A 23,559-nucleotide genomic window follows, 5' to 3' on the forward strand; every position below is an offset into this window, starting at 1 on the left:
AGTGAGTGAATGAGTGAAATGTGTGTAATAAAGAGATCACAGCTTTACAAAGTGTCGCCACAGGAATTTGCAGGAATTACAGGGGATCGTCTTTCGTTTGATCATAAAAACTGGAAGAATGTTATTAAATCCCTGCGACTACCTGCTTTTTTTAGAGATGAACTGCAGTCTACAGCTAACGTAATAATATGTTTGTTCGTGATATGAACACTGAAAAAGGTTTCGCTCTCTGTAATCATTCCTCCTGTTCATACTGGCTGTTGAAAGATCTTCAAATGTGCTTTTAATGGGACTGATGGGAGCTAAAATCCACATTGTGTCCACACAATCATTTTGTGCAAAAATGCATTTAAAAGTTGATCTGAAGCTTATATGAGGCTTCAGCAGTCTGAGTTAGTCATAGCAAGTGGATATCTGCCACATTTACAGTCATTTTAGCATCAAATTCCCTCTTTGTGTTTCCCTGTTGAGCTGTGGTGGACGTATAATAACAAAAAGAGGGAATCTGGTGCTAAAAAGACCAATGTTGAAAGATGTCTACTTGATTTGACTAATTTTGATGGCTGAAGCTTCATATTAGCTTCAGATAAACTTTTATATACATTTTTTGCACAGAAGGAGGGCTGTGGATTTTGGCCTCCATCACTTATATTTTAAGTGCATTATGAAGGGATCTTCTAATGGTCAGTATGAACAGGAGGAAAAACCTGTTTCACTGTTCATACACCTGACTTGTTTTAAGACAGACTTGAAAAATTGTGAAGCCGTCTTTATATAGGGGTTAATGGTGCATTAATATTCAGATTTTGCGCTAATGTGGAAAAACACTTCTCTTTCTCTCATATAACAGCCATAATTAGTTAAAAGGTCCACACAGTTTTGTGTGTTTTTAGACAATCAGGTATTTCATTTTTGAATATTGCCTATTAATCCTTGAATGATATCTAGCGAGTAATACTGTAAAATAATGTATAGACAGTAAAAATTTCAAAAAAAATCAGGGCAATATAGAAATCACAAATTCACATTTCTCTTTGTCAGAGATTTAGATATTAATGCGTGTTTTAAGAATCATTTTAAATAAAGTGACTTAAACTTGAAAAGCAGAACAATGTTTTCAGCCATCAGTGTATGAAAGTGAACGTTAAACAGCCGTTAGACAGCCGTTAGACAGCCGTTAGGTGTCGTTGGCAGCTTGGATTGCTTATTTCAGACCACCTAACTGGCAACCCTAAAGCTAGCTTCCCCCTTCTACATTAACATCTCAAGCTAACTGCTGTAGTGTTATTATTGCTTTTACAAACACATGCATAATCTTTTGGCAAACGTACAGTGGTGACGCTGAGATTCGGGTTTCTGAGTTAAAGCTAACGTCGTATTTTTTTAATCTGCCATGAATGAGGTGAGTCTAAAAAATTGCCCAAAACGGCCGACTCAGCGCAACATGCTAGCTAGCCGTTAGCCAACGGTCCAATAACAAAATGCAAGTGAGTAGCATCGTGAGCATCCAGTTTGTTGCCCTCAGTTATTCTGGTTAAACCGTATCAGCTATAGCTGTCTGTTAGTTATTTTGAAGCAGCTCAAGTTAGTAGTTAAAATACTGTTACTGATCAGACATACGCAGATCCTTAAGTAAAAGTGCCAATACAGCGATGTGAAATTACTTCCCTACAAGTAATGTAGAAGTCCTGCATGAAAAATCCTACTTAAGTAAAAGTGCACACGTATTATCAGTCAAATGTAGTTGAAGTATTGCAGTAAAAGTAGTGGTTTGGTCCCTCTTACTGATATATTGTTATATATGACATCTTTATATTATTAATACTGAAGCATCAGTTTTAGAGCAGCATGTTACTGTTGTAGCTGCTGGAGGTGGAGCTAGTTTCAACTACTTTATATACAGTTAGCTAGTTTAGTCCAGTGGTTCCCAACCTAGGGGTCGGGACCCTCTAAAAGGCCACCACATATATCTGAGGGGTCGTGAGATGATTAATGAGAAAGGAAAAATAAATAAATAAAAACAAGTTCTGATGCACAAATCTTGTTTCACAGTTTTTGGATTTATTCTTTAATCTTTGATTTTTGGTGAAATATTGAATCATTTGGACATTCATTAAAATAAAACCATGTGAGAAGTTTAGAGGGAAAAATCACTATTTGGTGGAGCTGTTAACAACTCACAGACATCTGAACTGTGACCCCGACTACACACTACTTTTTATAAGACGTCAAAAGCCAAAAAGGCTGGAAACCACTGGTTTCATCTTTAACAATGTGTTGTATTTTAAAAGATTGTTATATTATCCATTGTGTCAAATCTCCATCTGAAAAGTAACTAAAGTTGTCAAATAAATGTGGTGGAGTAGAAAGTACAATATATCCCTCTGAAATGTAGTGGAGTGGAAGTATAAAGTAGCATCAAATGCAAATACTCAAGTAAAGTACAAGTACCTCATAGTTGTGCTTAAGTACAGTACTTGAGTAAGATGTAAAGTGTATTGGGACCACACAGCATGGTGATTCTGCACTTTAGATAAAATTGATTGATTGAAAGTGGAAGACTATTCCAAAGCATTACATGCTTCGAAATAGTTTTTTTTGTTTAGGATAAATGTAGCCCATATGTTATAAGAGCTCACAAATTAATAGTCAATTTTTATGTGTGAACAAAGAACTTATAATGTTGAGAAGTCTTATTTGTAATCATTTGTGGAGGAACTAAAAAGCAAGCAAGTCCATTACAGCAGCAACAGGTAATTCAGTTTTTTAAGATGGCTTTTATCAGGCTGCTGCTTGAATATTTTTATTGATTCATTTATTAAATATTTTGGGTTATAAAATGTCAGGAACTTCAGGGACCCGGTATTAATGTGCAAACAGATAATAATGACTTGAAACTTACATCTGACTGGTAGTCAGATACTACTAATATTATTATTTGTTTGCACATTAATACAGAGCGCTGAAGGTCTGAAGGATTATTTTTTTCTTGTGCGCACAAGATAAAAAAAATATTATCTTTAGGCAAATTACAGCAATGTAAAAGATATAACGGACAGAAGCGTTTACATACAAATACACAAACACACTTACATACATCCAAATATACACACATATACTGTATATTTTCATATAAAACTGCACAAGAGGTAGGAAGCATCTAAATGAAAATTTGACCACAGTATTTGAAAAAACGTCATGAAAAGTCTGGAGAATTGTGATGAAGCAGGGTGTGAGCAATATTTTAAAATGTGATTAGCATTTAGTCAATATAGAAAACACACTGAATAGATTTGATATGAACCTATAACCCAAAGCCAAAGTGGACCGGACTGTCATAAAGGTATGAAAGAGTTACTTTTTATTTACTTTACTTTGCTGTTTCCCTTTTAGGAATCTTCTTGTAAATGCCCTGACCATGGCACCCTGTCTGATCATTTATCTGAAGCCAACCATGGACGGCAACATGGGAGCCAACCCAGTGATGACAACGTAAGTGACGAATGGCTTCACAGGGATGGAAGTCACTGTGGAAATAATCCTTCGCTTGGACATGACAACATAAGAAACGACTACATGTGAAATAGTTTCACAACAGATAAAAACTGAAGATGAGAAGTGCAGAAAGTGCGGAGTTGCTTCAGAGGTTGTAGCTGAATTTCCTTGGATTCTCATACAGCCAGGTGAGTAAAACACCAGAGGAAGAGACACCATTTAAATCTGACACTAAACCCTTTAAAACTTGTATCAAATGTATTCTGTGATTGTTTGTTTTCTTTCCTGCAGAAAAAGTTAGATTGTTTAGTGATGACTGCAGCAGAAAAACCAGATACCAGACCCACAAAGACAGGAAACATTTCTGTCAACTCTGTTAAAAAGAATTCAGTACTTAAAGTCGTCTGCGCCAAAACACCAAGAAACATCATGGAGGAATCAAACCGTACAAATGTATCTATTGTCCGAAGAATTTTACTTGATAGTCCACCTATGAAGCCACACTAGAGAGAAGCCTTTCTCTGATGTGAAGTCTCATCTGAAAACACACACTAAAGAGACAGCTGTCATGACCAATGTGCAGCTAGAAGAGGAGGCAGCTGGTGTTCTGATCAACTCAGGAGGAGAAGAGTTAGAACAGGATCCTGCCAGCTCTGGTAAGTGGACACAGTAAATAAGTAAATGTAATATATGAAAGTAAAAACAGCAACAGTGGAGTGAAACCAAACTCCAAACCACAAAGATTCAGTGAGAAGCTGCAAAAGTCCTGAGAGCTCAACACAGAGAAGCTACAACATTTTGACGCTAAGATCAGCTCATTCACATTATTTGATTCAGCTACAAATGGAGAGGAGAATAATAATATATTGACTTCCTGCTGATGCTGTTAAATGATGAGAGGGGATGTCTTGCTGTCTGTATTTCTATCTGACAACTAACTGTCCCTGTTTCTGTGCGTAGGAGACATTCCTGATGTGCATCAAACTGATGATCAGCAGCTGGGCAGATGCACGGATTGGTCTTGCTGCCAAGTGTGTGGCAAGAAATTCCCGAACAGCAGAGCCCTACAACGACATCAGAGGATGCACACAGGAACCAGACCTCACAAATGTTCCCAATGTGGGAAAGGGTTTAATTTCCTGAACAGACTGAAGAGACACCTTTTAATCCACACCAAAGACAAACCTTCTACCTGTCCAGTGTGTAACAAGAGATTCTCCCACAAGGACAGACTGAAGGAACACCTCAGTATACACGGGTGGTCACCTGAAGCTTTGGATGGAGGAGAACCTGCTGGAGGCCTGATTACCTCAGATGTTAACGTGGACAGGAATCCCGAGGGTAGGTCTGTTCAGTAGTAGAACAACAGTGCGGTGTCCATCAGACCTGAGAGTCAAATAAGTTATTGGACATAGAATGTTACTGTAAACATTTTGTCAGCAGAGCTGTTAAAATAATGAAGTGCTTCCAGTTTAAAGGGTCAGCTTTTGAGATCTTTGAAATTTGACCTGCCATCACAATACAAAGACAGTAAATTAGTAATTTAAACCATCGACAATCACATTTGAAAAACCCAACAGTAATGTGTCTTTGGGATAATCCACTGATCTTACTCTGAACAGTATCCACAGGACGTATTTCCTCAGTAGAAATTAGTTCCAGTGAAAAATATTGACAGTCCACAGTCTGTGGGTTATTCATAGTAACAGGAGCACTGATTCTGGAAAGAATGGAGCTTTGAGCACCACAAATTTAGTTCAACACACCTCGATTGTGTTTGACAGAGGCAGAAATAGAGAAAGAGATCTCAAAATCTCGACACATAAACCAAAACTATGTACATGGCTAGATATCACTAGACATATGTGAGAAAATATGTTTTTTTAGTCATTTGGGTGAAAAGACACTTAAATGATAGTATCACAAGTAGGTCTGAAGCAAAAATAAAATTGTACAGTAGATTGATTTAAAAAACCAAGAGATAAATGAAAACATAAGACAAAAATGAGATATTGTCAGTCAACAAAATTCAGGAGGATGTTCCAAACAGAGAAGAAAGAGTGACAGTTTTGGTGTTGTTATCTGTACAACCTACCAGCCTTTTTGTTTCATACATGTAGGTACGGCTCCTGGTGTTACATCATTACCTGGTGACACGCACACAGCTACACCAACCGAACCTGAACCCAACCGTTCTCTGAAAACAGCAACGCACGGGAAACGTCAGAAGAAAACTGAGGCTGAGAAGCTCTTCAGCTGCACAGATTGCGGCAAAGACTTCCAGAGCGTTTACGCCAGAGACCGCCATCTGAGAGAGAAACATGGCAAACACTCGCTTCACAAGTGCAGCGACTGCGGACAGACTTTTAGAGCTAATCGAAGTTTGATAGTTCATCAGCGGATCTACCATCCAACACCGGCAGCAGCTGTGGAGCCACAAGAAGAGCGCAGGCCTCCAAAGACCTACATTTGTTCAACGTGTGGAAAGCAGTTCCCTACTAGTGCCTCTCTGAAAAGGCACCTTATTATTCACTCAGGGAAGAAACCGTACAAGTGCACTTTGTGTGGAAGAGGTTTCACACAGATTGGAAACCTCAAAACACACCAGAAGGTTCATAAAGGTGAGAGCACTGAGGTTCACAACATTTGTTGTGGTTTTTTATGTTGAGACAGTTTTTTTTATCACTGTGTTTGTCTCTCTGGTGAACAGGCAGTTGGTTTACAAGTACTTAAGGTTTTCAGGTTCTACGGTGCTGTTGAGGTAAAGAGTAAAGCTACAAATATTCATCATTCAAACTCTATACTCCACTAGTTGCTGCAAGATGTGCTTAAAAACTGGAAATACTGTATTAATATATTTCAATGTCTCAACTGTTTTACCCATTACATAAAGCTAAGATAAAAGATCTAAAAAGCACCTCAACTCACATTAATTGATTTTTTTTAGCCTCTTTAGGGCAGAACAACAAGTAGAACACACCCCATTCATAAGAAGTTGATATGGAGAACATATTAGCGAACTTGGGCTATTTTACACATCAGGCAGATCCAGATCAACATTAGCATTCTTTTGGAATCATGTTTTGGCCATATGACACATGTAAGTCCTTCTAGCTCCGGTTTGGTTTCCACTAATTCCTGAGTAAAATATCCGGTCCTTTAGCTGCTAAATGCTCAATTATGTTCACCAGCTTGTCACTGACTTTGTCTACTGGTCAGGTAGCGTGGTGTGTGTTTGAAAGATTTTTTTTTTCACTGAAAACATCTGGAAACTGACAATGAACCAAAGCAGTAAAATTACAAGCTGTAAAACCAAACAATGAGCTGAAAGACGCTTAAACACTCTGTAGAGCTGAGGGGAACTGTAGACTCAGGTGATCTTTTTCTGTGGGTTCATCGCTATGAAGGAAACCTTTCACATTACACACAGTCATTCAATCCATTGTTAATTTAAAAATATGTATTCATGTAGCTTTAAGGATGTATGAACTTAATCTTGTTTTTCTTCCAACAGGGAAATCTATCAACACGGCAGCTTTAGAAAACAGTTCTGCTCAACCCGAAGAGGCGCAGTCATCAGTGGAAACCTGTTTTTGTCACCTGTGTTGGACACAATTTTCTGAAAAACAACTGTTAGATGAACACATGAAGCAAGTCCATGAATCAAAGAAACAATTCTCCTGCACACAGTGTGGCAAGAGATTCACATATATCCAGAAACTAAAAGAACATGAGGCTGGACACAAGGGTCTGAAGTCCTACCAGTGCTCGCAGTGTGATAAAAGTTTCCAGACCTCAAAGGGACTAGAGAACCACATGCGAGATCACACGGGAGAGAAACCTTTCCCGTGCGTTATATGTGGTAAAAGATTTAAGCAGGAGTCTACTCTGAGAGCCCACTACGTGACGCATTCTGGAGAGAGGCCTCACCTCTGCTCCATCTGTGGTAAACGTTACGCGAGAACCGAAGAGCTCAAAGTTCACCTCAGAGTTCATACGGGAGAAAAACCGTACCAGTGTGACAAGTGTGGGAAGAGTTTCTACTACAGGCAAGGCTTTAACAACCATAAGAAGACTCACAACGCCAAACCCATAGGGCCCACCAGGCAGCTCGGCAGACCCAGACAGCGGGAGAGTCCCAGGAAGACGGACGGGCCCGAGAAGGTCTCACAGAGCGCTCTGCCTGACTCAGATGGAGAAGACCCGACCTGGGAGCCTCCTGATGTCGGTAGGTTTGCAGACTGACTGACTCGATCTGTGAGCCAAAAAATAAAATGTAAGTGTGTTAAGTTTAAATGAAAAATGTGAAGTATTTAACATCAGTAGTAAATCTATATGCAACTTTACAGATTTATATGATTTTACCAAATGAGATAAGCAGTTGGAAACTATAATATGCAAGAACTTAGTCCAGTTTGAAGATGTTTCTTTTTATTTTATATACTTGTGTCTATTGTAGACCACACAACATGACACAACTCACCCAAAGATCAATACAAATATAACACAGCTTGATTTTTCTATAGAATATATGCCAAAAGTGTGTTTTATTGAGCAAATAAGAACCTTAACCAGTTTTATTAGTAATAAAGTCATTTCTTAGGGTCTGAAATAGTGGGATGAATTAATATTAACTTCCACTAAGTTGTCAGTTTTGTCAATACATTTTTTCCATCATTTAGAAAGACTTTATTCATTGGCTTCAGGACTCTTGTGAACGTCTTCCCCTCTCTGTTTGTACTGACAGGTTTTTTATTTTCTAACCATCCACTCGTGTGCCTGGAATTGGATTGTTTGTGCCACATATATAACGTTTTCCCTCCAAGAGCAACACCAGAAATGTTCCTGTTAGTGCTCTACTTTTTTGTTGCCAATATATTTGTAATACTTATTGTCAGTCACAATATAATACAGGACAAGTGTGGACTGTATTGTAATAATAATCTCAGGATTTAATAGTTTAATTCCACAGTCGTGTTACTTCTGCAGTCCTCAAGTGATCAGAAGTCACAACTGTTAAGTACATATATAATAAAGCATTAGTTATTTATTATGTAACTGGTGGCTATAATATAATGAATAGGAATCATTTGTTGATACAGGAAGGAGCCCTCATCATCACCATGGCGACCAAGGAAATCATGCTGCAGAGAACCAGGTCCAGGTGAGAGACATGACGTCTTTTACATTGTAGTATAAACTCGCTGCCTGTTCACAACCTTCACATTCATTGTTCATATTTTCCAGACGTCTTCATGGAACTTTGCTCACTACCTGTCATTCAACTCGTGGGACCAAAACCCGAATACATCTAACTGGAGAGCAGCAGAGGGTGACCAGGATTACAGTGGTCCAGGAGGGGGAGGCGTGAGTTTCAGTGCCTTGCTCAGGGGCATGACAGTAAGTGATATTAAATCACACTGCTATTTTTTTTTTTTTTGATGTATGATAAATGCGATTAAAGGAGCTCATCATTCTTGGCCACACATGATAATGAAATTTTAAAGGTTGGAAGTTAAAAATGTCACCAAGTGGTGCTGTAAAATCCATGGTACCAAAAATCTGCAGGTTTGAGGTTTGGAAATATTCATTTTATTAGACAATCAGGAAAGTGGCATAAATATATATCTGCAAACTCGTCGCACACAATTAATTCAAAATTTGTACAAAATACTTTTTCAGATCATTTTCAATGTTTCAAACACTCACAATGTAAAATTATGTTCTGCAAAATGACTCTGACTTGAATAAAAGGCATTCTGACCAACAGTTATGACATTTACCATTTAAACACATTTTTATTATTATTGTTTTTATAAATTAATTTACTTTTACTTAACCTTTATTTAACCTGGAAAACCTCATTGAGATGACACTGACAATCTTTTTCAGCAGTGTCCTGGTCCAGAGTGACGATGATCGTTACTCTTAACTAATGATGATTATTAAATATTATTAGGTTCTCTTCTTTTCATACAAACATTTTCTTAACTTTGTCATTTTTGATAAACATATATAGTCTGTGTAAAGATCACTGCATGTTATTCACACAACTAATCAAAGCAGACAATAGATTCTTGACATTTATTGGGCTTATTATTCCATACATTTGATCAAATCATACATAACAGCCAATATGATTGGCTTATACACATGTTGATGATGTTGATGAATACACAAGGTCAATACAGACATGGCAAACAAAAAGTCTGGCTGGTTGTGGTCCTGTCAGAGCTGAGGCTGCAGTCTGACCAGAGGAGGGATGTATGGAGGTCTGAGGTGAAGGAGGACGACCAGAAGAGTCTGGACAGAGGCTGGAGGGACAGAAGTCAGTACGACTCAATGTGATATAATGAACATAAACTGTCGGTTTATGAACCAACAGCAGTAAAAGTTTCATTCCTCACCATGTTGCACTGATGCACTGAAGGAATGAAGATGAGACCAGATCAAGGAGACACAGGAGCTTTTACAGGGCTAAATAAAAAAACACAGGGACATAAAATAAACATTACTTAACTAAAAACAATTTACACAAAACAACTTTGCACTATGAAATAAACACAAGTGCATATTTACTTGACAAGCAGCATCAGGTCTGTTGATCCAGATCTCCTGATGATGTCACAGAATTATAGACGTATCTATCACTGTGATCACAGAGAACCTTTTGGTTCAGATCAGGCTGAGTCTCTGCTGACTGTAAAGAAAATATGCACAACCCAGTGAGATTACTGACACTCATCAGTACAGATCAGCTGTGGAAAAAGCATGATGCTGAACTGAAACTATGTACTCACCCAGTGTATGATCCTCATCCTCATCCTGGAGCCATCAGACCTGCAGGATTAGAGGCCTGAGTGAAGGCTGCTATGAGGGTCAGAGGTCATGATGAGAAGGCTGAGCAGGTATCTGCTATTTCTGTAGCTGCAGCTACGTCATCCTGCTGTCTGTGACTCTGCTTTTACCAAGAAAAAAAGATCTGAAATATAACAATACATTCACAAACATATCAATCAGTCCTGCTGCTCCACATGCTGCCTCATAGTTCTTCAGCAGCTGAACGGACCTGAACTGCACTGATTTCAGACAGAGAAAGACAGAACTAAAGAAATCTGGATTTACTGAACCTGCAGCCTGTGATCAGAATACAGGGACAGACAGGATTAGGGTTAAAATAAAAATAAGACATTTCAGTGTAAAAGGTCAATAATTCAGTGTGCACGTGTATTCCAAAACAGGAAAAACAAACTAACTCTTCTGTCTTGTGTCAGTCTGGAAAGAGTCCAGATCAGTTTCTCACAGCTCAGACAACAAGATGCAGAATTCATTTATATAACTCACACTTCAAATATTACTGAGTTTTAGTGTTTATTTACTGAGTTACATCGTGCACAGCCGTGTTTACCTTTTATAAAAGCGTGGCGTGGCTTTGTTTATCAGTCTGACTACATCACAGACAATAATGCTCTGGTTTACTGTCAGTCACAAATACAGGAGACAGAGCAGTACGGTCACCTGGTGTTCATTGGTGTTGTTACCAATTAATATTACTAGTGTTATCGCGTGGAGAGATGATCGATAAGATTACGTTATCAATATGACAAAAAAATTCGGAGATGAAACAACATTGTCTCTTATCGTTCATCCGGCTCCACGGCGGAGAAACAGCTGAATAAATGTCAGGAACAAACTTACTGAAGGCCAGCAGATAAATATCAGCTCGAACAAAGAAAAGTCTTCAGAGTTTCATTCACCACAAACATAAAAAAGACACGAATATCTCATATTTAGGCTAAAGTTTTCAGGGTTAGTTTCAAGTTAGTTGTAAACTTTGTTGCTGCTTCTGCTGTCTTAATTTCCCGTGGAGTCAACGAGCAGGTAAACGGACAGCGCCACTCTGCCATTGCAACTTACATGGTGGTCGCAGGGGGGATTACACCCGAGGTTTTAAGTAGAGGCTGACGCCTCCTGGTCTACAGCATGGATGTATAAATTGAGTTGTCTTTACACATTCATGGTCCACAGGCCGCAGCCGGACCCCTCTCATTTTTTCCCAGCCGCATTCCGCGAAGACCCGCCCTACTCTGCCTCTGATTGGCTGGCTCTGGTTAGGTTTAGCCAGGAGGAGTGAGATGATTGGGTTAGGATGAGAATATGACAGTCAGAGCCAATCAGAGGCAGAGGAGGGGCGGGTCTTCGCGGAATGCGGGTGGATAAAATATCAATTATCTGTTTTTGCTGAGATTGTTCTTCCCGCCGATTTATGTGCATTTCTATGGGCCAATCGGAACTTTGATCTCGTCTGCTACGTGACGTTGAGGTACGGTTTTATTTTCGTCGCGAACGTTAAAGTGCATCGTTACTCTAGTCATGTTTGGAGGTTACAGTGCGGCACTTTGTTTGGTCAGGCTAAAGTGAATTACGCCAGAATGATTATCCATCGCATGAGAGAGTTTACTGTGAGTGAAGTTTGATCACCTGCAGCCTGATCAAATAGAGTCGTTAGCGGTGCAGATTACGTAAATAACGTGGAGCGTTTAAAGCCACCTTCTTGATATGTGATGTTAGCTAAACTAGCTAGCATTAGCTAACTTCATGGCGTTTGTCAACTCAGTTACCACTGGTAGAAAGTAACTGAGTACATTTACTCACGTACTGCACAGAAATACGAATTTGAGGTACTTGTACTTAACTTTAGTATTTCTATTTCCTGCTTATTTATACTTTTAGGGGTAAATATTGTACTTTTTACTCCACTACATTTATCTGACAGCTTTAGTGACTAGTTTGCAGATTCAGATTGACAATACAGACTATAATCAATGAATGAATTATGATATTATTATATCATTACATCAATAAGGTTTTATTGGTTTCCAGGGGGAAATTCACAAGCTACCCAGCAGTACTTAAAGTAATAAATACAAAAAAATTCAAATTAGCTAATTTACAGCTGCAACATTAAAGCGATGAACACATGAATGCATCAATAATTATAATCCAATAATATAATATATATTATTTTTAGATGGGCCATTCTGCATAAAGAGTACTCTTTTGTTACTTAAGTATATTTTAATTGTTATACTTAAATAATATTTTCAGTGCAGGACTTTTACTTCTACAGTGTGGTGCATGTGAAACGCTTGTGCGGGTAAAGAGACTTTAAAAGTAAAAAGAAAGAAAAGCATGATGTGTGCTCTCCCTCTTCTCCCCCTCTCTCACCTGTAGTTAGACATTGTGGTTAAAATAATCAAAATTCAATAAAACAAATGTGTTTATCAAAACAAGATGTTATTTTCTCATTGTATTCTAATCTCAAAGCGCTCCAAAAGGCTTCATTTTCATATTCAAATCACTGTAACAAAGAAAGATCAAAGTCCGCACACTGTATCCAAGCACCTGTTTAAAGTTTATGGGATGTGTGCGTCTATTACACTTTTGGATGTCGTTTTAAAATCGCTAAAATTTTCTTCAGAGGGAGAAGGCCCAAAGACTCCCCTGCCTGATTTTAGTTTCGTATCTTGCAGATCTGATAATAAAGATTTTTTCTCTTTTAATCATTCTCAATATTGAAGAAAGAGGTGAAAGAGTCTTAAGAGTATCTGCTTGGTAATAATTTAAAACATCTTGTGTTGACAGGATCAGGAACACCTTGAGGAGAGTTGTCCAGCAGAGCAGCCCTCCTGGCCCTCTGGGACTTCCTCTGTGGCTCCACCTTCTCAGGTTGGGCTCGGTCCATCTCACACACATAACACCACGTCAAAGAAAATGCACGTGAGCAAGAGTCCTGCAGAGATAAATCACCATGAAGATCAGACACCTGCAGCACAGGACCAGGATCCCAGCACAGCACCTATAGGTTGGTTATCAGTTAGTTGATATTATCAAGTGTCTTTATATCGACAATGGATCACATCACTACTTGTATGTGATCAAACACGACTCCAAATTAATGTTTGAATCTGCTGGTGTAAACAAGCAACTGTTTGCTAACAAGCTTTCTATACCAACTCCAATGTTATTGTTGTGTTTACAGCTTGTTTATGCTGCCCTCAAGTGGCCAGAAAAACAATTAATACAGGTTTTAAAATGACAAATCAGTACTGCAACTATTGGAACCACTTATTAAATGTTTACATTTACATTTAGTCATTTTGGAGATGCTTTTATCCAAAGCAACTTACACGTGAGGCAAGACAATCACTCGTTAGAGGACAGTGACTCAGAGTGAGCCCTGGTACAAATTCTTAAGTAGCTGACCAGTTGCAAGTGCAAGAGTGTTAGACAGAAGTTTTTTTTGTTTGTTTGTTTTTTTAAAATAATTGTTAAAGCACGAAACAACTAGAAGTAGATATGTACATAAGAAATACCATAAACAACAAGAAAGTAGTGCAACAATGGTTAAAGGGGCTTAGAAAACTGCTATGTTCACACTAACTTGTGTGTTTTTTTTGGTTTTGTTTGAAAGAAAGTCCAAGAAGATCAGAACCTGTTGATGAACTCAGCAGCTCCAATGAGCAGCTTCAGGAAGAACCGTCAGAGGAGCCGAAACAACACCAGGGGCCACGTAGACCCAAGAAGAGCTACGACTGTCCGACCTGTGGAAGAGGGTTCTCTCACAACACCGCTCTGCAACGACATCTCGTGATCCACTCAGGGAAAAGACCTTTCAAGTGCTTCATATGCGGAAGAGGATTCACCCAGAGTGGAAACCTCAAAACACACATGAAAGTTCACAAAGGTCAGAAGCAACCGGAAGCTCCTGTCATCCATATTGTTTGTTTTTCATACAGATGCTTGTGGAAAGATCTGATCATGAGTTTTTTCATTGAGATGCTCTTGTGTAATGTCAAATATGTCCAATAATGCTGACTTGTTCTACATTTAATTATGAATATCTTTGTTTCTCTTAAAGGAGAGTTACCAAATTGGACATTAGTTCAAGAGAAGAGTGCCCCTAAAGAATCTCCTGAAACAGTTCACATGTGTGGAGAGTGTGGGATGGACTTCCCTCAGAAACAACAACTGGAAGAACACCGCGAGAGTCACAAGAAGGCTTACGCTTGTCCCGACTGTGGTAAAACATTCAAAAACGAGTATTATTTTAAACTACATCAGCGCAGACACTCGGGAGATTATCTGTTTTTCTGCTCAGAGTGCGGAAAGAGTTTCCTCACTACAAACTCACTTAAAAAACACAAGCTGACACACACTGGAGAGAAGAACTTCCACTGCGAGCAGTGCGGGAGGGCGTTTTCACAGGCCTCCCACCTCAAAGGACACCTCAAAACCCACAGCGGAGAGCGGCCTTACTTGTGTTCAATCTGTGGTAAAAGTTACTCAAAGGCATATGTTCTGAAGGTTCATCTGCGAGTTCACACTGGAGAGAAACCGTATACTTGTGAGAAATGTGGGAAGTGCTTCTATTACTATCAAGGTTATCAAGCGCATCTGAAGATTCATGACAAGAAGCCAAAACCGCCAACAAAGCCGCTGGGCAGACCAAAACAACAGCTGTTAGTGGAAAATAATCACTAAAGTCATCTGGGGAAGTTACAGTAATCTGAGCAGACATACAATACAAGCAAAAAAGTAAATAAATCATTCTTTACCCAACTATTATTACCAAGTGAAATATAACATCTTTCAAGTGACTGAAGTGGTAGATCGAGCAATATGATAGTACTCGTATGTACGTTATTGCATGTACAGTCAGCTCCATTGTTACTTGTGTGGGACTTTGGTATTTAAGAAAATAAATCATCATATTGTGAATCATTGTGAATATTTGTTTATATTTGTGATTGACCCAAACTTCACTCTTGACCAGTGTTGATTTTATCCAGTAGTTTGACTTCACAAATTACAGTATGAATTGATGTGTTACAAAGGAAAAAGATCCTACTACATTCTTAACAGAAGAAGTAAAAACAAAAAGCTTAAAAATATGTTTTGTTGGTTCATATATGTTATCCAAATTACAGTATTTATCCAGTGGTTCCCAGACACCCCTTTGTAAGCCAAAACAAATTGTGAAAAATGTGAAATACAGGAAAGTAGTGAAAAGAGGAGAATTTTATTGCAAAATATTATTATTATTAATATGATCTGAGCAGGTGGAACTTTTTCAATGTTCATAAATATCAATATTATCCTCATTATGCTTATTATTATTATTATTACTGAAATACCTACATTTATATTTATTTTTTAAATTTTTGTTTCCCTACGCCACCTTTTGTTTGCATTCATTCATCGATTAGACCACATTATTTGAAAGTCATATATTGGTGTCGCTCAAACGCATATCCTTTTTTTCTTTGCTTAATAGTTGCTAAAATTGCTACCTTTAATAACATTTTCTATGTATTTTCCATCTGCTATGGTCTATGGTCCTCCTCGGCCACTGTAGTGTCTTGTTCGAGTGGGCGTGGTTTGTAGGTTCCGCAACAAGGCCGCAGCTGGACCATCATGAGCCGGACAGCTGGACTCCTCTCGGCTAAGCGGACATATTGCTAAAGCTAACGAGCTAGTAGCACAAGCATGGCAGAGAAAGTGCAGCCAAAATGTCCAAATCCGCCTCTACGTCCAACAACGTGCAGCGCTAAACAAAGCAAGAAGAGAAAGACAGTAGTCGAGAAGGCGATGACCAAAAAGAGGTTGGATCAAGCCAGAGCTCAAACCAGAGTCAACATCGGTGTCGCTTTTCAACGATGGCGACAACTGAGAGAGATGAAGGGCCTGAAGAGTGATGCCATGGTCGCTGTGTTTCTGTTGGACAGGTAATTATCTGGTTTGTTTTGTTTTTGTTGGTAATTTTCCTGAAGTATGTAGTCAACATGGAGCTAACTTATGCAGCTACTGTATTCATTAGCCCAACGCTAATGTTAGCTACGCTGCAGGTGTAATGTAGTAACTAGACTGTGTAGCTGTGTTTGTTTACACTGTTCACCGGTGTCACACCGTATATGGTGACCTGAAGTGTTGGAAGATCATTTATTTAGGGCAAGGCAAGTTTATATGTGAATGACATTTCAACAACAAGGTAACTCAGAGTGCTTTACATAACTTAAAAGGCATTAAGACATGTAAAAGCAACACAAGGCAATATAAAAACACATTTAAATACAGTTATGAAAAAAGCGTTCAATTGGAAATAAAAATAAGCTAAAAGAATAAGAGATAAAGCAGGAGAGTAAAAGTCACAGTGCAGTGTAAGATATTAATCAAAAGCCTCAAATTTGATTTAATAAAAGGCAGCAGCAAACAGAAAAGTCTTCAGCTGTGATTTAAAGAGCTTAGAGTTGCAGCAGACCTGCAGTTTTCAGGGAGTTTGTTCCAGATATATGAAGCATAAAAACTGAACGCTGCTTCTCTATGTTGAGTTTTGGCTCCTGGGACAGAAAGCAGACCAGTCCCAGATGAGCTGACAGGTCTGGATGGTTCATTACGTAGCAGCAGATCAGAAATGTATAGTGGCCCTAAATCATTCAGTGCTTTATAAACCAACAGTAGTATTTTAAAATCTATTCTTTGATCAACAGGAAGCCACTGTAAAGATCTGAGAACTGGAGTGATGTGATCCATTTTCTTGGTCTTATGGAGGACTCGAGCAGCAGCTTTCTGAAAACCTAAGTAAAAGTATTAATACCACAATGTAAAAATATTTCCCTACAAGTGAAAATCCTAGTAGTATTAAAGTAAAAATACTCATTTTGCAGAAAATTGGGCTCAGTTTTCTGCAAAATTAGTACTTTATGTAAACTTAGCTGGTGATACTTCTATACTTTTACTTCAGTAGGATTTTAAATGCAGGATTTTTACTCGTAAAGTAGTATTAATACTTAAGTAAAGAATCTGAGTACCTCCACCAACACTGCAGGTCACAGAATCTGATGGGTCACCAAATACGGTGTAACACCGGTGTCTGCATTATAGGTGTGAGCGAGTGTTGTTTGATGGTATTTATCTTTTGTAAGTCTATGTTGGCTTTGAACTTGACGATTTACAAATGTGGTGATTGTAGCCTTTGTGTTTTTGTAGTTATGAGAAAGATTCATCGTCCACACCTTCGGAGCACGGACTGACTGGACCCCCACCGCCTTCCGTCTCTATCATATTAGCAGAGTCTCTCTCCGACCGGTGAGTGATGCAGATAAGAACACAGCTTAGACCACTGCTCTCTTTGATGGGCAATATTCATAAACATGTGTCTTTCTCTCATACGTAGCTTGTTTGTTTTAGACACATGAAGGATGGTTGAAGTATAGGCAGAGATACAATAGAAAAAATATTCACATTTTCATCAGCTGAGCTACTACCATGTTTCCATTTCTATATAGCAACAGTCCTGCGTTGTGTCCTTTTTAAAAGAAGGAAGAACAATTTAATGTCCTGTAAACAGATCCAGATGTTCTTGTGTAATTATTTTTGTAATTACTGTCATTTTTGCAGAGATGATGACTTCTCAGTAGCTGGAGTGGAGGAGTTGGACAACAGCGGCGCTCAGGAGTCGGCCATTCAGGAAATGGATGCAAGGTACGGTAACTGTAGTGACGAATTCTGTTCACATTATTTCCAAAGTACTAAATTCTTGGTCCCTGAATGACTTCAGCGACATGTGGTGATGTAACATCCCGTCCTTTGTTGTTGTTTTTTTTTTCTCTCTGTTTAGTATGTCCACACTGGATCTAAACGTTGATGACATCAGTGCAGATGAATTTAACAACATTCAAAACTCCACCTAAAGTTGCTGTGTGGACTGCGGAGATGTTTTTACTTTTCTTTTTCTTGGGGGAAATGATTATTTCGTGTGTGAATAATACTCTCTGAATTTATCCTTTTTCTTCGCTAGTATTGACTGGGAAGATGACACATGGTATTCTGATAAGGAGGCAGAGTCTGTGTCATCGTTAGAGGAAGATGAAACAAGGGAAGTAGAAACAGACTACGATGACAGTAACGATGAAGATTATATGCCTCGTAGTTGTGTGCGGTAGGTTCAATACCCTGTGGCTCTGCTTACAGTCAACTTATTGTGTTTTTTGGTTTTTTTGATTTTTCATAATTATTTTTATTACAACAGGACTGGCGCTGCTCTAAAGACCCAGATTTGCTTGGATGCGCTTCCAACTATCAGCATGGAGGACTCTGTGCACGGTGCTGTAGACGATTACTAACAGTAACTTTAGCTTGTTTCTGCTTTATATCTTCATGCTAGCGGCTGTAGCGCTGTTAGCGTTAACTCAGCGGAGTAACTGAGCATTAGCTATGCTGTTAGAGACCCCCCCTGAGCGTGCCCCCTCCCCGGCTCATAATCAGCCTATCATACCCTGCGAGTGACACGCAAACAGCCAATCATTTAACAGACGAACCCTAAGCGTGCTCCCTCCCTGCCTCATAAAAACAGCCTAAATTATCTTTTTGATAATTGAGCGTGCTGCGAGTGACACGCAAACAGCCAATCATTTAACAGGTGTGTTGTTCGGTTGCACCGTCGACATGTGACGCAACAACAGAAACAGCGTGGAGAGAGAAAATGAGTGCAGACGGTGAGGAAACGGTCGATTGATAAAGAACAGGTCAGCTCGCCAGTATGGTAGTTTTTAGGTGTGCAAATAAAGTGATTAAATTCAAAATACAGTGGTTAAGTTCAACCTTTTTTCTGGTCTTTATTAAAAATAGGTCATTAAAAATTATAATTATTGTTATTTAATTATCAAAAGCCACTTCTAAGTGAGGCAGGACAGTCAAGCATTAGAGGACAGTGACTCAGAAAGAGCAGTGGTACAAATTCTCAAGTATCTGATCAGGTACAAGTGCATTGAGAAGATTTTTTTAAAATAATTATTAAAGTAAGAAACAACTGAAAGTACATAAGAAATACCATAAACAACAAGAAAGTAGTGCAACAATGGTTAAAGGGACTCAGAAAACTGCCATGTTCACACTAACTTTTGTTTTTTTTTTGTTTTGTTTTAAAGAAAATTCAAGAAGAACAGAACCCGTCGATGAACTCAGCAGCTCCAACGAGCAGCTTCAGGAAGAGCCATCAGAGGAGCCGAAACAACCCCAGGGGCCACGTAGACCCAAGAAGAGCTACGACTGTCCGACCTGCGGGAGAGCGTTCTCTCACAACGCCGCTCTGCAACGACATCTCGTGATCCACTCAGGGAAAAGACCTTTCAAGTGCTTCATATGCGGAAGAGGATTCACCCAGAGTGGAAACCTCAAAACACACATGAAAGTTCACAAAGGTCAGAAGCAACCAGAAGCTCCTGTCGTCCATATTGTTTGTTTGTTTTTTTATACAGATGCTTGTAGAAAGATCTGGGGTCTCATTTATAACCATTGTGTTCGCACAAAACGGGGCCAGAAAGAGGCGTTTGCCACTTCCCAGGATAAAATTGTGATCTATAAAAAACTTGATGGCAGAATGTGCGCATCTGTACGTAAGCTGTGATCCAAGCATACGAACATTTAGAAGATAGAAAATTGGCGATGCAGATGGTGAATTGAAGCCAGATTGTATAATAATCCTCTCAAACATTTAATTTCACTTAATATCAAACCTTAATTATAGATCCACGTTATCATAAACATTCAAACCAGCAGTGTTATCTGTACTTGCGCTCTTAGTGAGCCATAACTATTCCATAAGCACCTTTCAATTTGAGAAGATATAAGCCAACGCAAATCTTACATCAAAGTCCTCTCAACACTTCATCAGCGAGGAGGAGGAGAGGCTCAGTTGCAGCAGCTGCAGGAAAGTCTGGTTTGCCTTTCCTTGATATAAAGCGTGAATATACTGATTCCAAAGCACTAATAGATTTTTAATATCTTCTAATACTGTGCATATATCACCAGGTATGATTTTAGTTTTCATATAGTTTATATGTGTAAAATCACTGCAGTGAACACATGATTGTCACTGGAGACACAGCGTTGGCTGCTACACACACTCTGTCTTCTCCAGTCATCTCAACAGCACTTCTTCACCTCCTGCACTCATATGAGGACTGTGTAAATTAGAGAAACACCTGTGCGCTGGATTCTGGAGTAAATATCAATGAATATGGTGTTTATTGTATTGTAGATATTGAGTGTAAAAACTACTTAAAACTGATTAACTGGGGGCCGGCCCGCTGCAGGGTGTCTGGTAAGAACTTAACCAGAGATGTCTGACGTTATGATCAACAGGAATGTTTATTGAAGTTGTATATGGTTGTTTTTAGTTACACACATAACTTCAAGAAGTCCAAAAATGGGGAAATAAAACAATAAAAGTCCGTTCATGGCAGTCACGGTCCTTCATCTGCAGCTGCCTGAGTGAAAGTGACGAATGAGAGGGCGCATACGCTGACTCTCAACACTGATTGGTCAGAAGTCTAAAGACAGAGAGACTGATTGGCCCAGCGAAAGAAACACATGTACATCAGTATTCATGAATACTTCTGCATCAACCATTTATGGTTGAATGTGGGCGGGATATGAGGCTGATCCACGTGCGCACATTTCCAAGTGGACTGTGATTTATGAAGGGAAATATACATGCATTTGTGTGTATGAACGGTTTTATAAATCAGATTTTTTGGCACACAATGTTTTCAGCTGTTGTGTGCATGTATACTTTTAGTATGGATCCTCCATCGCTGGTTTTATAAATGAGACCCCTGGTCATGTGTTTTTTTTCAGTGATTATAATATGTCTAATAATGCAGACCTGTTCTACATTTAATTATGAAACGTCTTTGTTTTTCTTACAGGAGTGTTACCAAATTGGACATTAGTTCAAGAGAAGAGTGCCCCTAAAGAATCTCCTGTAACAGTTCACATGTGTGGAGAGTGTGGGATGGACTTCCCTCAGAAACAACAGCTGGAAGAACACCGCGAGAGTCACAAGAAGCCTTACGCTTGTCCGCACTGTGACAAGACGTTCAAAAACGAGTATTATTTTAAACTACACAAGCGCAGTCACTCAGGAGACTCACCGTTTCTCTGCTCGGAGTGCGGAAAGAGTTGCCTCACAGCAGACATACTTAAAAAACACGAGTTGACGCACACTGGAGAGAAGAACTACCACTGCGAGCAGTGCGGGAGAGCCTTCTCACAGGCCTCTCACCTCACCGGGCACCTCAAAACTCACAGCGGAGAGCGGCCTCACCTGTGTTCAATTTGTGGTAAAAGTTACTCCAAGGCATGTGCTCTCAAGGCTCATCTGCGAGTTCACACTGGAGAGAAACCGTATACTTGTGAGAAATGTGGGAAGTGCTACTATTACTCTCAAGGTTATCGAAAGCATCTGAAGATTCATGACAAGAAGCCAAAACCGCCAACAAAGCCGCTGGGCAGACCAAAACAACAGCTGTTAGTGGAAAATAATCACTAAAGTCATCTGGGAAAGTTACAGTAATCTGAGCAGACATACAGGGAAAAAGTACATCTCTTTTTTTTTTTACCAACTATTACTATGTGAAATAAAATATCTTTCAAGTGACTGAAGTAATAGGTCAAGCAATATGATAGTACTCTTAGGTACGTTATTGTGTGTACAGTCGGCTCCATTGTTACTTGTGTGGGACTTTGGTTTTTAAGAAAATAAATCATGATCTTGTGAATCTTTGTGAATATTTGTGATTGACCCAAACTTGACCTTTGACAAAGGTTGATTTGATCAAATAGTTTAACTTCACAAGTCACCACATGAATCAGTATTTTACAAAGGAAAAAGGTCTTACTGCGTTCTTGACAGAAGAACTAAACAAAGACGTTTTATTGATTTATATATGCTAGATGTTTCAGTCAAACTTTTACAGTTTAGTAGTTTTAATATTATCTCTGCTATTGTTAGGAGTTAATGTTAGTAACCAAATTCCACTATTTCATCCAGAGTTTTTTTTTGCCAAAGCTGCTTTGGAAACCAAAAAAATTGCAAAAATGTGAAATATGAGAAAAAACAAAACAACGAAAAACAAAAGGAGAATTTTATTGCAATAATATCATCACTACATGGGCACTCTTGTCATAGCAAGAAAAGTACCGTTGGAACTAATTACAGCAATTACTGCCATGCAATGCAGCAATTAATGTTAGTTACACCTGTGTCAGTGGTGTTTTCTCTCCACATTTTTCTGCCAACATCCAAGTGAAGAAGCACTGATTTAGTCTTAAATCTCTCTTTGAACGCCATCTATCAATCTGTCTATAAATATTCAGTATTTTATCAGAGTCTTGTTCTTGGTATTCCTGCTGATATTCTGCCCCAGATTAACGTACCAATCCAACAACCCTGGAAAAATTTCACATGGAGGCATCTAGGATCATACAAAAATAAATATTTTGAAACATCTTGCCTCTTTTAATTTTTTTAACTAAAGTAAAACAGGGATGTGTATTTGTCGGCGTTCTTGTTTCCACTAAAATGATGAGATTATAAGATTAGATTAACAGCAGCCATAGCAAAAGAGAGGTAGAAATAGAAAAGAGTGTTTTTTATTGAGATTTTTTCCATATATTTGTACATTTTTAAGAAGTGAGTCATGCTAGATTTAGTTTGTGAGTCCTATGTGATTCATGTGTGATTACAGAAGCTGTAGAATGATGGTAGGCAAATAGTGGCCCGTGAGCTATTTGTTGGCCCTCCATTAAATATTTGGCCCCTGAAGAAAGGTTAACTGTTCACTTTCATAGTTTACATCAAGATTTTTGCTATTTTTCAATCCAAAATCCGTAAATATGCAAATATTGTTCATTTCAGAAATTTAACTGTTGAACACAAGATGTTTCCTATTTCACTGAAAACTCCATTCTCAGTGTTTGTACACTGGAGGCTTCAAGTTTCCACATCACACTTTTGCAAGTTGAATATTGGACCATGATTGGCTTCAAACCAGTTGTGATGTCATAAATCAGTGCTCATAGGCCCGCCCCTTAAAGGACCAGTGTGTAGAATTTAGAGGCATCTAGCAACTGAACACCCCTCCCCTTCCAGGCATAAAGGATAACCTATGGTGACCACAAAACTTGCTAAAAATGCGAAAGGCCAGTGTTTGGTTAGTC

General features: G+C 38.8%; 1 protein-coding gene and 1 long non-coding RNA gene across 7 annotated transcripts; one reads left to right on the plus strand and one right to left on the minus strand.

Annotated features, from left to right (window-relative positions):
• The first annotated feature begins 1,196 nt into the window (after window positions 1–1,196).
• On the plus strand, window positions 1,197–22,118 carry LOC137180079 (zinc finger protein 234-like). Of its 3 annotated transcripts, none has more exons than XM_067585286.1 (11): window positions 1,197–1,402; window positions 3,394–3,683; window positions 3,787–4,151; window positions 4,456–4,836; window positions 5,616–6,116; window positions 7,010–7,723; window positions 8,598–8,659; window positions 8,743–8,895; window positions 13,141–13,360; window positions 19,485–19,757; window positions 21,267–22,118. In XM_067585286.1, exons 3-11 carry the CDS (start codon window positions 4,064–4,066, stop codon window positions 21,887–21,889), a joined length of 3,015 nt encoding a protein of 1,004 aa, XP_067441387.1. In that variant the 5' UTR covers window positions 1,197–1,402; window positions 3,394–3,683; window positions 3,787–4,063; the 3' UTR covers window positions 21,890–22,118. The 3 variants fall into 3 exon arrangements, with proteins under 3 accessions (XP_067441387.1, XP_067441385.1, XP_067441386.1); XM_067585284.1 differs by lacking the exons at window positions 19,485–19,757; window positions 21,267–22,118 and adding exons at window positions 13,970–14,242; window positions 14,417–15,276 and having other exon boundaries at window positions 1,203–1,402; XM_067585285.1 differs by lacking the exons at window positions 19,485–19,757; window positions 21,267–22,118 and adding exons at window positions 13,970–14,242; window positions 14,417–15,276 and having other exon boundaries at window positions 1,203–1,402; window positions 3,394–3,634; window positions 3,797–4,151.
• On the minus strand, window positions 9,094–11,808 carry LOC137180084 (uncharacterized). Of its 4 annotated transcripts, none has more exons than XR_010927910.1 (4): window positions 11,413–11,808; window positions 10,296–10,453; window positions 10,075–10,195; window positions 9,094–9,972 (listed from the first exon to the last, which is right to left on the minus strand). It is a non-coding gene; the product is annotated as an uncharacterized lncRNA (long non-coding RNA). The 4 variants fall into 4 exon arrangements; XR_010927909.1 differs by lacking the exon at window positions 11,413–11,808 and having other exon boundaries at window positions 9,094–9,809; window positions 9,903–9,972; window positions 10,296–10,529; XR_010927908.1 differs by lacking the exon at window positions 11,413–11,808 and having other exon boundaries at window positions 10,296–10,529.
• Window positions 22,119–23,559: the final 1,441 nt, after the last annotated feature.

This window comes from Thunnus thynnus, chromosome 3 (assembly GCF_963924715.1).
Source record: "Thunnus thynnus chromosome 3, fThuThy2.1, whole genome shotgun sequence".
NCBI classification, from domain to species: domain Eukaryota; kingdom Metazoa; phylum Chordata; class Actinopteri; order Scombriformes; family Scombridae; genus Thunnus; species Thunnus thynnus.